This window comes from Nycticebus coucang, chromosome 14 (genome assembly GCF_027406575.1).
Source record: "Nycticebus coucang isolate mNycCou1 chromosome 14, mNycCou1.pri, whole genome shotgun sequence".
NCBI lineage: Eukaryota > Metazoa > Chordata > Mammalia > Primates > Lorisidae > Nycticebus > Nycticebus coucang.
The window spans coordinates 33,428,514-33,444,568 of NC_069793.1; the positions used below are offsets into that span (position 1 = coordinate 33,428,514).

General features: G+C 36.2%; 1 protein-coding gene across 3 annotated transcripts in view; it reads right to left on the reverse strand.

Moving 5' to 3' along the window:
• The window catches only part of DNAJC24 (DnaJ heat shock protein family (Hsp40) member C24), a 44,784-nt gene that overhangs the window by 5,785 nt on the left and 22,944 nt on the right, over positions 1–16,055 (reverse strand). For all 3 annotated transcript variants that reach the window (XR_008374364.1, XM_053562880.1, XM_053562881.1), the window contains exons 3-4: positions 14,273–14,411; positions 2,720–2,788 (exon numbers count right to left, since the gene is read on the reverse strand). Coding sequence is in view for 2 of the 3 variants with exons in the window: in XM_053562880.1 (XP_053418855.1) it covers positions 2,720–2,788; positions 14,273–14,411 (208 nt within the window). In the remaining variant the exon portion in view is untranslated. The remainder of the gene's footprint in view (positions 1–2,719; positions 2,789–14,272; positions 14,412–16,055) is intronic.

Here is a 16,055-nt window from a genome sequence, read left to right on the forward strand (position 1 = left end):
ATGACTCCAAACATTAATGCTTGCTAAAAATTCACATCTTGTTAAAATTTCTTCTATTATTATTCTACCATCATACTTTTAACAAAGTATTTTTTTTTTTTGTAGAGACAGAGTCTCACTTTATGGCCCTCGGTAGAGTGCCGTGGCCTCACACAGCTCACAGCAACCTCCAACTCCTGGGCTTAAGCGATTCTCTTGCCTCAGCCTCCCAAGTAGCTGGGACTACAGGCGCCCGCCACAACGCCCGGCTATTTTTTGGTTGCAGTTTGGCCGGGGCCGGGTTTGAACCCGTCACCCTGGGTATATGGGGCCGGCGCCTTACCGACTGAGCCACACAAAGTATTTTTATATAGATCATCATTTTAAATAAACCAAATGAAGACCAACAGAATGACAAAACTATACAAAAGACTACGTGTAAGGAGGTTAGCTTCAGTCCTGCAATAGTTCATGCATTCCTTTTAAGTATAACAAAATGTATCATTTCATATTGTCTTGATCATGCAGCTGACAATTTGGTTGTGTCTATCATGGAGGGTTTTCATCACTTTTGTTCCTGTTCAGGATATTCACCTTCCATTCTGAAAATGATCCTGAAGAAAGTTTTAAGCAATTTTTTACTTGCCCAGTTGATCACACTTTTTATTTCATCTGCCAAAGCTGGTCTTTTCAGTTGCAAAAAAATTTTATTCAAAACTTACGTAGTTTTAAAATATTCCTGAAAGAGTAATGGCTTCATGTAGCTGTTACTCAAGTTTTTTCTCTCATGAAGGTAAAGATTATTCCCATCTTTACAATGATAAAAACCCTTAATTTAAATAAGCATCTACAGGTGTCCTGTAAAGATTAACTTTCTCTGTTTATTACTGATTGGCTATGATTGGGACCTTCTATATCTCCTTTATTGTCAAGTTTATTTTTTAGGGAGTCCCAGGGACACTAACACATTTATGATAACTTTTAATGATTTCATGTTATGCATTTCCACTTGTATCAGAAAGCCCATGTATTATTTATTTACTGAACAGGTGCTTAAATCACCAACCCACAACCTTAATTTAAAATAAAATCTTAAGATTATTATAAAGGAAAAATTATAAAAACTCATTTTCACGACTGTTATGAGGATTCATTACTAAATGTAGTATTATCAGCCATACCAACTACAGCAAGAATGAATTTGTTTACGAGAAATTAAACACATACACACATATACATACTGATTGATAAGGAAACAAACCATTTGCTAAAAATATTTAGTTTGGTAAGGCTCCCTGATAAATGACCTCTTCTAATCACTCTCCTCCACAAACTAGTGTGAAAACCTCCATCACTAATGTATTGTTTTCACAGCAGTAGCTCTTCTGTTTATTCTGATGAGTCTATCACCACCACTGGGAGCCTAGTTATAAAAAAACCTCAACTTTTCCAATTATTCACTGCAAGTAAGAATCTCCACTCTAGGATTTCATCTGGGTGGTTGGAGACAGAATGTTGGTCCCACAGGCAAAAAAAAATCATTCTCTTTAGTTAATATGGCTTGTGACCCATTTCTTACGAGCACTAAGAATTTGACATTAGAAAATCACAAAGAGTTGCTTTCAGATGGCTGTTCATCTTCTACCCATCCACACTCATTAGTAAAATTTTATAAACCATAGGGAATCTGTACCCCTGGGTGAACAATAAAGCTGTTTGGTTAAGAATATATAAAAATTGGGTGGCGCCTGTGGCTCAGTGAGCAGGGCGCCAGCCCCATATACCGAGGGTGGTGGGTTCAAACCCAGCCCCGGCCAAACTGCAACAAAAAAATAGCCGGGCGTTGTGGCGGGCGCCTGTAGTCCCAGCTACTTGGGAGGCTGAGGCAGGAGAATCGCCTAAGCCCAGGAGTTGGAGGTTGCTGTGAGCTGTGTGACGCCACGGCACTCTACCGAGGGCAATAAAGTGAAACTTTGTCTCTACAAAAAAAAAAAAAAAGAATATATAAAAATTCTAGAAAACAGGGAGATTTTCTTCATTTGAGAAAGTGGGAAGTGCTGTACTCTTAGCTTCCATTTAGAAAGGGTGTTTTCTCAATTTTATGTTATCTAATCAAAAAAAACTCATGGAACTATCAGAAAAATGGGAAAATTAAACTGGATTTATGTTTAAATTTTTAGTAACAGAAAAGGGAAAAAGGTATGACTACATGATGGATCAAGGGCAGTGAAAGATTTTTCTATTCCTATGAGACAATCAAAAAGTCAGAGTTTAAAGTAAAAATCAAGCCTCCAAGTAGAAGAGTGTAACATTAAAAGCACCGCCCAAAAGTTAATGATCCCATAAAGAGAAAAAAATTCTAATAGGATTCATCTGAATTGTTACAAACAAAAACAAAAGTAGCCTCTTTAACTTTATTTACCATACCAAACAGAATTCCAAAAGCCAAAATAGTAAAAATTAAACCAAAAAAAAACCCTTACAACACCCTATGCACCTAACATCTAATTACAATAACAACTGGACATAAGCCATATTAGGAAAACATCGATAAAGCTTAGAATTAAACAAAAATAATACAGAAATACACATACATATGGAAGGCCAAGTTATTACTCCTTTTTAATATTTCCAAATATCCTATGAGTTTTTTTCTTATAAAAAATTCCTAAACAGAAAAAAAGAAGGAAATTCCTAATATTTTCCTCATTGTAGTCAAGAGAAAAAAAAATGTTCCAACCTTCACTCCAAGACATTTCTTCAAGATATATTTGAGCATCTACTGGTCCCACATTTCTTAGATCATCTTCTGTAAAATATAAAACATGACATTAAATATTGATACTTTAATTGCAACCAGGAAGAATGCTGGGAGGGTAACTGCAGCCTGGTCACTACAATACTAATTCACCTACCATTTAAAAACTTAGCTTAATACTTTTGACAGCAGTGTTAACGCTACCTTACTTGAGCTAACTAAAAAATCTAGAACATACCTCTTCTTATGAATTTTAATAGTTAAATCTGTCCCATTTTCACAAATCTATAACATGCAAAATGGAGTCGACTTTGATGATTCTTCACAATCAACTAGTGACCTCTTATTTTGTGAGAAACGGAATTTTTAGGTAAAAAAAGTATATCTGAACCTTATATTTTGCTAGCTTTTTTAACCTAAGTGTATCAGTTTTTCTCCATGTCTAAGACAGAAGTTATCTCTTTCTTACATGCTTCATGAGGGTTGCTGTTGACTGAACGCCGCCCCCCCCCCCCCCGCAATAATCCTTAAGTTGATGCCCTCACCCACAATGTGACTGTACTTGGAGACAGACAGGGCTTGTGAAAAGTAACTAGATTAAAGTTGGGCTTGGTGGCTCACGCCTGTAATCTTAGCATTCTGGTAGGCTGAGGTAGGTCGATGGATTGAGCTCAGGAGTTTGAGACCAGCCTGAGCAAGAGCAAGACGCTATCTCTACTAAAAATTAAAACTAAAACTAGCTGGGTCATGGCAGGTGCCTTTAGTCCCAGCTATTCGGGAGGGTGAGGCAAGAGGATCACTGGAGCCCAGCAGTTTGAAGTTGCTGGGACACTATGACACTCTACCCAGGGCAAAGGTGAGACTCTGTCTCAAAAAAAAAAGTCACAAGTGTGGGGGTCCTAATCCCATAGAACTGGTGGTCCTATAAGGAGAGAATGAGAAGAAGAGAGAGCTCTCCAAGGGAAAGGCCTTGTGAAGGCACAAGAAGGAGGCTGTCTCTAAGCCAGAAGAGCTCTCATCCTCAGAAACCGAAATCAACTAGCACCTCCATCTCGGTTGGACTTTCCAGCCTCCAGAACTGTGGGAAATACAGGTTGTTGAAGCTACTCCACCTATGGTATTTTGTCATGGCAGTTCAAGAGACTAAGAGAAGGGTGTTCTTTCCAATCAAAGGGGATCAGGCTAACGGTGCTTTAAATATAAGGCTCTACCCAAGGGCTATCAGTCATTTGACATTGAACTCCTTATTACACAATAACCAAGTACATGTTACTTAAAGAGAGAATTGTTTTAACATTTCAACAACCCCACAACACAACTGTGTTGCATTAATGTTCCACTGATGGAAGGTCTGAGGAAGCCTGCAATTTCACCAAAATTTATTAAGAGTGTGGTCCATGTGGTAGAAGCATGGACTCTCTTGCTTAAAACAAGTCTTCTTTGGGACAAAGAGGCAACTATAGATGGGAAGCACTTTTCTTTTTAAAAGCATGTTATATTTCCTGTATGCTTATATTGTTCTTCTAGAAGTCAATGCTTAAAAAACTACTAAAATCTACTCCCCACTCCAATGAAATTTTCTTTAGCTGCCTCACTAGTCTCTTATTCACGTGCTGAGAATGCTTCTCTTTGTTCCATACATGAATGCCTGCAATTTAATTATATTTAATAACTGCCTGTTTAAAATTTATTGGTGAGTTACATAATTTTAAAATAGATGAAAAGATTATACAATATTTTGAACTCACCATGGTTTCCTATTAAAGTTACATCAAATATTATACCACTTCATATTTACTGGTATTAACAGTCTATTAAACTGTCCCTAAAATCCAAAGGTAAAAGACTTTGCCAGTGGTCAGAGATGGTTCCTCCAGCTCTGTATGCCCACTGAATAGCTTAAGCAGAATTTATCGGTATGCTAAGTAATTTCTAAACAAAAGGTAATTTAATTTTCACATTTGACATAAAGTATACTTGACTATATGTTATTCAGTTATTCCTATTTTTCTGTGTAAAACTGTATCTTCTTTATTTTGCATACCCTAATTTCAGAACAAAATAAACAAACAACCCCCCCCCCAACCAAAATACACAACGTTTAATATTCCTGTCAAATTATGGAGGGAATGGGGCTTGCAGGCCTTGTTTCCTGCCTTAGACACAATGACAGGAGAGAAAAGAAAACAGCAGACATTAACAGAGGGAGCCAGTTGGGACAGAGCCACTCATGGTGCCATGGGAACCACAGGGACATTACAGAAAGGGCACAGTTATTCCTAATTTTAAAAAAATTCTATATAAAATTCTCATGGATCGGAAAATCATGTTATGCTTTAATTTCTTACTCAAAAGGATCAGAGTAGTTTTGTTAGGATGAGGTGATTACACACTGTTTTAGATTTGAGGAATGTGGACAATTAGCATTTAACAGAGCTTGTTTAGGGGAAAAACAGGTGTAATTGACAACCTAGTTGTCTATATTCAAGCCTAGAGTATCTTATAGATATTTCAAGTCATTCTGAAATCAATTCAAGCAAATCAGACAAGGCAGAGATAACAAGATAAATCAGCTTTTAAAATCTAACCTATCTAGAGCATCTATAATATCTTAATTGTACAAAAAGATAACCCATTCATATGTCCATTATGCCATTTTTATTTAAAAAAAATACATAAGAAGTTGGAAACATAACTGCCAAGGAAGTCGGCTTCCTATTGTTCTGCTTCTCTACTAGGAAGCTACTGTTATTCATATGCAGTTACTAGTATTTCAGGTGGAACCCTTTCTGTTAATTCCACCTACCCCAAAAAGTGTTTTTTTTAGTATTTTTTTCCCTCTTTATGCAAAGGTCTAGTTATTTCTGGGTTGAAAGATTAGCTTAGACTGTATCTCATGGTAAATGGGGAAAGAGAAGACAAAAATGGTTAGTACCTCGCCTGAAGTCAGAGCTGAAAGGAGGATATTAAGTTATTCTCACGTTCTGTGGCCGTCTAATAGTGTGACTTGATTATTCAATACCAGGGGCACACAGTCCAACTGTCTGTGGGGACTCTTGTATTTAAAATCAGTATCTGACACAAAAGAGAATATACTGTCTGATCACCATTTAATAAGAAAGATAACTGGCAAAATTCCCTGTGGTGTTTGGGGGAGGAGAGAAGGAGTAGCGACTGGAGGAAGTTACGAGGGGCCTTCTGGTTAAATGTGCACTGTGAAAATCCATCAACTTATACCCTTAGACTCGGCCATTTCTGTGTACGGATGTTATACTTCAATGAATGGTAGGGTTTTAAAGGCAAACCATTGAGACTGAGTCTAATGGCTACATTTTTAAATAAAAATAAGGAAAGATAAGAGAATAAGGGAAGAATAAGAACATGTGTATTCTTTGAAAGTCAGTAATCTAACAACTTCTGGAAAAGGCGGGGATGATTAACTCAGGGGAAAATTGGATCCCTGGAGAACTGTATAATGAGCAGACAGGGAACATTCAAGTAAAAGGTGAATCTAAATGTGGGCAGTGGGGGGTGACAAAGATCCTTTGTTGGGAGGCAGGTGTCCAGGGATGGGCAACAGCAAATTCCTCCCCCCCACAACCCAGGTCCACTATAATTACAAGGAAGGAGCACAAACAAATCAGTGTATGTGTTTTTTTTCTTTTTAAACAATGATCTCTGCTTGTCCACCATTGTGGTTATAATTAGAAAACTTAATTCTTTCCCAACCTCCAAAGTAACTCACAGGAACCCTGTAATTTAATTAGCTTTGATAATTGTCTACTAATCAGGCATGGCATTTTCAAAACAGATAAAGTTAGTTTCTTTTGTAGTAATACATATTATAAATATTTTGCTCATTGTAACAATACATTTTAATGGGTATCTAGAAATGCAAATCCTATCTCAAAGTTCTCCTGTTAACATGACACTATTAAAAATGTTGAGAGAACATAAACTAACTTAGCGAATTAAAGAAACAGATTCCAGAACCTGGAATCTTTTGCGATAGAATGGTAGTTGAGTATTTTTTTAAAAAGAGAGAATCCCACAACCAAAAAACTCCACAGCCATTTGGAAAGAAAAGCATTACCTGGCATTTGGAGCAGTCCATCTTAAATCCAATACTCAATGCAATTCCTGGTTCTTTTGAAGTAAATGGGTTCAACTTTTCCCAAGGTATCTAAGAACATTAAGGTCTGTTCACACCCTGTTCCGTGCTCAAAAGCTTAGCCAAATACAGAAAACAGGAAAAACTTGCAAATTTACTTACATATAAAAACCTGTTCATTATAGCTAACTAACGGTTCCCGAGGAATATGATAAAACCAAATAATTTAGATGGTTGCTTGAAAAAGAATCTTTCAGCCTTTAGAAGTACAGGCCCTTCTGACCTTGTGTTCTATTGGATTTGTCTGACAACAAGAGGTAAAAGAATTCTGTGGCTCCATTGTCTCAACAGTGGGATCTAAGAAAACACTGGCAAGACTCATCAGCATGGTTTACGAGCCTGCAATTCAAAGAGATTAAAAGGAAAATCTACAGAGATTCTTTCACACTGAAGAATAACATTAAATAACTATTAGCAGCTTGGTTCAGTAAAGCTTACTAGAACTCTCGCTGGGTCATTCACAACTTTCTAAAAGAGGAAAGGTTTTTTTCAGCTCCATTTGGGAATCAATAAATATTTCTTACTTCTTACAAGACAATGGAATTCCAGTCTTTTAAAACTTCCTCCTAATGATAGTAAAATTTCTAAAAACAAGCCTTTGTTTAATGCCTAAATAATTACACTTCCTAAACCCAGGAAGCCTTTTCTATATATAGCTACAATTAAGAATAAAAGAAATAAAAATATAATAACAGCAACAAAAAGCTACAGGGGAGAGTAATTTAACTTTACTCATTACAGCCAAAATATTTAGAAGTCTTATTCAACCCAATACTGGCCAAAAGATCCATCTGCAGCTCTGTTCATACTATTCTCATGTGGTAAAGCTTTGTTATTCACATGAACATCACATCCTCAACTGCCCTCAATTTAGCAATATTTTTATGCTATTTCAAATCCTTAAATGTTATTTCAAACTTAAAAACATCTGTGTATATATATTGTCCGATGACCATAAGTTAAAAGCAAACAGCAGTGTTTTCCTTTCTGTCTCAAAACCAAGTAATTCAATTTTGAACACTCACCTCATTCTTTTATAAACTGGATATAAACTCAGTGCTCATGAAAGGGACCATATGAAACCCAGAAACTGAATTCCTTCTGTTTCACTAGAGACTAGGGAAAGCAGCAGCAGTAGGCTTGACCCTCAAAAATGCCTCATCCCTGATTATCTGGAACTCAAAATAGATTGTATACAACCTATGAAACTTGGAAGACTAGCTCAGTGATTAAGAGAATGTTTTCTTTTTCCTCTGAATCCTATCAACTACTAGCTGTATGACCTTTATCACATTATTTAACCTATTGAGCCTCAGACTCACTCTCTAGAAAACAGGTATTATTTTCCTCATAAGGTTGTTACAATGTTTAAAATATAATAACTACAGTTCAAGTGCTTAGTAAACGATAGCTATTTTAACTATTATTATCTCATGTTTGTGTTGGAGTGTTTATACTGGACCATAAGAAAACTATAAAAAAGGTGGTGCCTGTGGCTCAGTGAGTAGGGCGCCGGCCCCATATGCCGAGGGTGGCAGGTTCAAACCCAGCCCCGGCCAAACTGCAACAAAAAAATAGCAGGGCGTTGTGGCGAGCGCCTGTAGTCCCAGCTGCTCGGGAGGCTGAGGCAAGAGAATCACGTAAGCCCAAGAGTTAGAGGTTGCTGTGAGCCGTGAGACACCACGGCACTCTACCCGAGGGCGGTACAGTGAGACTCTGTCTCTACAAAAAAAAAAAAAAAAAAAAAACTAAGAAAACTATAAAAAAAAAAATCAATCTGTTTTAGTAGGGGGGAATCAAATACCACAATACAGAAAGGCAGCAACTCTTGACTTTGGATTTATAACAATGTTATCAAGTTTTAAGTACTCTGATATGTAGAGAAAAATAAAACCGATCAATTATTATCCAAGCCATAGTCTAAACAGGTTTTTAGTCCTTCCAAAGTTAGGAACACAGAATGAAAAGATAGGAACCAGAGAGAAAAAAAAAATTACAAAATAATTAATTTTGTGAATTAAATTCACAAGGTAGAAACAAATGATGATGGAACAGAACATCAGGGAAGGCTTTGGAATACGGTGGGAAGTAGGGGTGGGAGAAATGAAATGACTTGCGTTGGACCTGAACACAGAAAAAGAATCAGAATGGGAGGGTGGTTTTGAGTAAAAACAAACAGCATAGGCAGATGTGTCTGGGAGTCCCTAACTGGACCAGAGGAGAAAATTCACATTAGGTTTCCAATAGGTAATGAAGCTGGAAAAAGTGCATGTAACAAGGACAAGTGTAAAAACTTCTGTCCCATTTAAATTTCAGGTGAATGGATAAGTGTTGTGTTGGGAGGGAGTAGAGTTATAAAGATTATAAAGGAGAATAAAGAAAGCTAGATCAATCAAAATGTAAAGGGGAAGGCAGCAGTAGGCGGTAGAGAATGGAAGGCCAATTAGCAGCTATGGAAATAATCTGGATATGTGTTTTAATCTGGGGATGGACTACGATGGTAGCTATGAGAATAAAAAGATCAAATAGGAAAAAAAAATTAAAGAAAGAAATGTCAACTGACATTTCTGATTTGTTGGTTGTAAACAGAGCAAAGCAGAAGTAACCAGAGTATAATATGAAACCAAAGTTTCAAGTCTGAGGAAAAAACAGTGAGAAAGGTGACCCAAGTCCTGATTTTGGACTCACTGATTTCAACTGAGTCTAGTAACCAAGTAGAAATTAGGAAAGATGTTAAAGTGGGGAAAAAAACTTCCTAAGATTCTACAAGTCTCAGTTATTAAATCAGAACTCCCAGCTATGCTTAAGTGTAGCAGAATTACGACTATAATCTGTCTATAGATTTCTATAGCATTATTTGAAACTAGCCAAATTTTATTCGAAATCATGAGAAATAATTTTAAATAGATTTTCACTGCAAAAACAATTTTGCATCAAACAAAAGTAATAAATGATGTTGAATAGTCATCTTCTGTGAAAAATAAGTTGGGGCAGGGGGACTCTCACAGTAAAGTTTTATCCATATTCTCTCTCAAGATAAAGCCAGTCCCTGACTGTCTAGATGGATTTTCTGCATCGTTTCACAAGCTTGCTTTTCTCAGAAATAGTCACCAAAAAAACATACCCCCTGATGCTTATCTTCAAGTTTTACCCGAAGCACATTTTTACAGCCCATCTTAAAATTCTTAAAATCAAACAGAAAATACTAATATGACCATGAATGAAAACCCTAATCTGACTAATTCAAGAATTTTGTAAGCTTTAGGACATAATATACACAAACCTCAGGCGTTAAGTCATTACTCATAATATTTAAACCAAATTCATATTTCCTACATTTAAAAGTATATTACTTTCCCTTCTTATGGAGTTAATCAGTCTATAGCATGCTTTTCAAGAAGGATTTGTATTTTAAGAAATTACACGTTGATTTAATTATCTGACACACAAATGTTGGTGGGATTTTAAGTTATGTTCCTCATTTTTATCCAACACTTATTTGCTTATCTTCCCTTCCCAAATTTTTATCCTAACAAAGGGACCAAGTGAATTGTGTAACAGAACACCAGAAATGACCACCTGTATCTTGCCAAGGTGAGTAGCTGATTAGCCTTGAGCAAAGGCACACTCACAATGTCTGGGCTGACCCCCTTTTGAACTAGGCTGTTCTGACTTGGTCAACTGAGTGAAAATTCCTCATCACCAACATAACTAAGAAGGAACCAAGATATATCTTAATATAAAATATATATATCAACCAGGATTCCAAACACAACCCACTTAATTTTTTAAATATTACTTAATCTGATTTACTTTATTTGAAGGTTTTTTACTCTTCAGGTCAGAGAAGCAACTTAACTCATAAGCTGTGTCATTCTACAGAGCCACTGAGACATAAGAGATCTGTGTGACTGTCACGTTGCAAACTGTTGAATTAAGATCCCTATTGTTTTCCCATGATATACTTCTGATGTGTTTTTAATCTGTTTAGTATGAGAAAATGGCTCCGTAAGATTTATAAAGGCACCAAACATGTTTACATGTAAACATTCTACAAATCCTGTAATGGTTTTCCAAAGTGCTCATTTGGTTGAAATGCAAAACCTGGTCTTAAATAACTACAAACTTTTCAGGGGAACACTGCAGCTAGCCTTTGGAAGCATCTTTAGAAACGATAAGGTAAATATGCCAACTGGAACCAATTCATTAAATTCACTACTAACTTGCTCTCAAAATGTACAATCTCTGGGAACTGATTGTTACTCATCCTTTTCTTAGATTTGCTTTTCTCTGGCATGAACAACATTGCCCTAAAATGTCAACTAAGAATACAGAGTAGAAGTGAAAGAGGAAAAAAATGGATGTGCTTTAGGTTATCTGATCTGGACTATTTTTCTTTATTAGAAAGAAGTCACTTAATAATGTCTTTTGAAAAGCATAGAAATATGGATGCCAAGGGCTCCTTTGAATTATCTTTTAGATAAATATGTATCTGTGGGCAATATTGAAGAGGCTTTTCTTACAACAGACACCAACTTTGAGCTATGAAATAAGAAATGCATTCAAGATCAGCCAATGAAGCACCTCCTAACAGAGCTCTCAAATTTATTTTATACTGCAAGTTAATGGGGGGCAAGAAACAAACATATTTAAAGCACACAATAAGAAACGAAAGTTCTACAATGAACTATCACCGCATATAAAAAGAATTTTGTTAACAAAGCTACTTCCATGGTGAGTTGGGGGGGATCCAGGAAAAAAAAAAAAGAGTGCTTTGACCTGGTTATAACAAACTCACTCTCTCCTGGTCTTTAACAAATTATCACTCTCAAAGGTTTCCCTTTTTTCAAATCTAAATCCTCACTGTTAGAAGTTCAAGTTCATTTCCTTTATCTGAGGAGCCACTTCCGAATCAAGAAGAAAAATTTAATAACAGTATTCAAAATAAATAAAAACACAAAAGTAGGTTTATTCTGACTTTGAAAAAAACAGCTATGGTATGAAAGATTTTTAAAACAACAAGTTATATTTGGATAAGAGATACTTCTCTTTCTTAACTAAACAAGCCAATCTCCATTAAAAACTGAAACAAAGCACTCTCACTATTTGGAGCCTCTGGAAAAGAAGGAAATATTTAGTACTCAGATCTGAGGTACTAAAGAGTCATGAAAAGTTGTATTTCAACTGTCCTTCAAGAAAAACTCAACTCAGTAATTGGCCACCTGAAAAACTTGCAGAGCAAACAGATATAAATGCCAAGATATTTATCTGAAATCACAAATCAGGCCCAACTCTAACTGTATTTGGTTTGTCTAAACTGCACTGTGCCCTCATCAATGACCTACAATAGTCCCGGGTGATAGAGTAGGCCACAGGTGCTTCCATTAAGAGCTTAAAACCTAGGACTCAAAGATCAAAGGAAATCCACAGTTCCAAGGACTTCTCAAAGACAATGAGAAAGGCTTGAATTTGTTGATTATTTGTTCTTCTAATATATCTTAATGCTTCCTTCGTGCAATTCTATGCTCACTTTTAACCCGGTTTCCTATTACTTTCCATTTCTAGTGTATCCCCCTCTATAGCTTAAGAGAGAGTATTTTATGATTCCTGATCCCTCCCTACCTTTCACTTTAGCAGGCTTCTAATCAATTTCACTGATATATTCTTAATAGCACACAGGCTGTGGAGTGGCAAAAATGCAGAGTGACACTCAAAGTACATACCCTACACTCTTTAGGGTACGGTTCTCTGTGAATTATTCTTGTCTCAAGCAAAGTGGCACCCCGTATAGTAAAGAAAAAAATACCATGAGAAAATCACTTCCAGGAGAGCTTGGTTCTTTTTAGGAACACAGATTCTTCTGACACACAACACATTCATGTGTATTAGTTTTAATACTTTCACAGAAATCATGTCATCTGAACTAAGGTTAGAAAGATGTACCTATGGGCAGAGTTTATCACCCAATGAAGCCACCTCTACACTCTTTTACTAGAAGTACAAAAACATTTTAGAAGAAACACATTAGAAAGATGCTCATATATACACCAAATAGAAGTAGAACCCAATATCCAAGCCATATTTGAAAATTAATGCAAATTATTTGTAAAGGCATACAAAGCTTAATATTTTCCAAAAAGCTCATCAACTATGAATAGGTCATTATTAAAATACTCGGGTACATAAACAAGTAAGTTCATTAAGTTCTTTCACACAAAAGTATCACACATAACCTAGAAGAAATACTTAATTTTATTGGTACAACTCCCTCTGCAAATAAATGTTCTACAATATCATTGGTTTTATCCTATGATGCTGTGTTTTAAAAATAAAGCCCTGCTTCTCAAATCAAACTTTCATGAACTCAGTAATAGAAGCCTTAAAGTCATTTAAAGAGGTTTGATTGTGTGCCAGTGTAGGGCATGAAAGGGGATTCAACAATCAACTACACAGACAGTGAGCTTTTATCAACTAGTCCTATCAGTGCTGAGCCTGATGTGCTATTGGAGAGAGCAATTGAGTGTTTTCCCCACAGGCTGTAACTGATTATTGACTCCCCCCATTAGCATGTGGGGTACATATTGAAGGTTCAAATAGAAGGCTGCGGGACTCCTGTCCCAAGGCCAGTGCTGAAAGACAGCCTATCACTTCGTGTAACTGCAGTCCATGTGTGACAAACCTGACCTACATTTCTCCCTTTCTTTCTCACAACAGCTTGTCACTGTTGTAACAAGCTATTTTCCAAAAAGCATAGAAGAAATGACTTTTAAAACTGCTTGGTAATGTGCCTTCCCAAAATATCATTCATAATAATCTCATAAGGAATAGATTTTCCAGGAGATAATCATAAAACTTAGCCTAAAATAAAGACAGGAGAGAGGTTTACGTTATTACCCTAAGCAGCATCTTTATTTACTTGGTCATTTATACAGTATACAGTCCTAAAAGTACTACAATTAAAATTTTATTTTATTTTATTTTTTACAGTTTTTAGCCAGGGCCAGGTTTGAACCCGCCACCTCCGGTATATGGGGCTGGTGCCCTACTCCTTAATTAAATTTAACAGAAAGTTTTAAACATACAAAGTGTATTAATTAGCAATGTGTAATTAAACATTTTTCAATAGTTATAAAAGTAGCTTTCAAGGCTTCACAAGAAGCCATATCCTAGTAGTTTTGTTAACTTCTCAATGGATACACAGTCATCACTACTAAGAATAGGGCATAATTAAAAACAGCGCTGAAAGGGAGGAGTAAAGGCGACAATAATAACCTGGTGCAAATGCCGGGAAAAGCTCCCCAGCAATGGTTGCACACTGTGGTTCAAAGAGTTGCTGATGTGCTTGGCTCCTCACAAGTACCTACCACGCCGCCGCAGGTCGTATTCCTTTTTCGTCTCTTCATTCCCTAGAATTTTCCATGCCTGATCAATTTCGATGAACTTCTGTATACATTTTTCTGCTGTTCCTGCTGGTACATCTGTACTTTGTTTATCTGGATGATACTGCCAATCAAAAATAGGGAGGAGTAGTGAAGAGAGAGTTGAATAGGGGTAGGTAAAAAAAAAAAAAAATCGTAAATCTCAGCTTTAGTTGAGAGAAGGTAATGAGAAGATGAAAACGAAGATGCCGAGGCAATGAGACAACAGTGTTGGGCACAGGAGACAACTGCCAGGTTAATTAGACCACTGGAGTAGCTTTAAATTCACTAGTGACTTGATCTGTCACAACGTGCAAAAACATTTTCTGGATAATTTGCTCATGGAATCATTGGTCTCATGGACAATTTACCTAGAGAGGATGACTAACACAAATAGAAATAAGTATGTGCAGACAAGCAGGACACGAAAAAGGAAGAACCCAAACTACACACAGTCGGAAGCTTACGTTACAAAATGTGCCTGGTTGCAGAAATCATTATAAAATGGACTACTGGGTTTTTCTCAGGAAATTAATTTTTATGCATAGAATAACATAAGGATTGAGGTTATCTTTTTTTTTCCACATGGATATCCAGTTGTTTCAAAACAATTTGTTATATACTTTCCTCATTGAATTCTTTTGTCACGTTTGTTGAAATTCAATTGACCACATGTGTATGGTCTGTTTCTAGACTCTTTATTACAGTACTATGTATTGATCACTGCTGGAATATGACTCAATAATAAAAGAGAAAAAACTATGGTATACCCGATAACACATATGAGTATCTAAAATCATACATTAAACAGAAGAAGCAAGCAAGAACAAAATCAGCATATACTGTGTGATTACATTGGTATGAAGTCCAAATTTAGGGAAATTGAATCTACTCTGATAGAAATCAAAGTTGGTTCCCAGGTGAGAAGACGGGGTGGGAGTTAAGGGAGGGGGCACAAAGGAACTTTATGGGTTTTTTTTTTCTTTTTTTAAATTTCAGATTAATGTGAGGGCACAAACAATTAGTACAAAAGAACTTTTTGGAGGAATGGACATGTTCTATACCTTGCCTGGGGTGGTGGTTACATGGTATAAAGACTCACCAAACTCTTAAGACCTATGCATGTTTCATTATATGTTGACCATATCTCAGAATTGAATCTTCAGCTATGTTTAAATAATAAAGGAAATGTAGCAGATCTTTCTAAACCAAAGGAAAAATGAAAATTTCTTCCAATATTAATAGAAGGGATTCACCGAAATGAAGAAACAAACGTAAAAGGTAGAAAGATATGTGGTTGAATTCAATCCATGGCAATACATAACAAAACCTTTTCAAAGCCAAACTGATCTCTATAATATCCCTTAAATTGTGAGATTTACTAACTCTAAAATAAAATTTTGTACCAATTCCCCTTACTAGTAACATGCTTTTCTCCTCTCTTGAATGTGTGCAAGTGTAGCATAATTCTTGTTCCTATATGACTGCACATAAGCTATGAAGAGTTTAAATCTTGTGCAGTGGTCTTCTAAACATGTTTTTAAAACTTCTGCTAAATGTCACTATCACCTTAATTGCCTTTAAGACCAAATTAAATATTACCTAATATTTCATTCAAGTGCAAAGTTAAGACCATTCTACCCCCCAACCAACCAAATATGTCTTTGATGGCATACTCAACATGAGCTACAGAGAGATACCAAGATAAATACACTGCTTCCTATCTCCC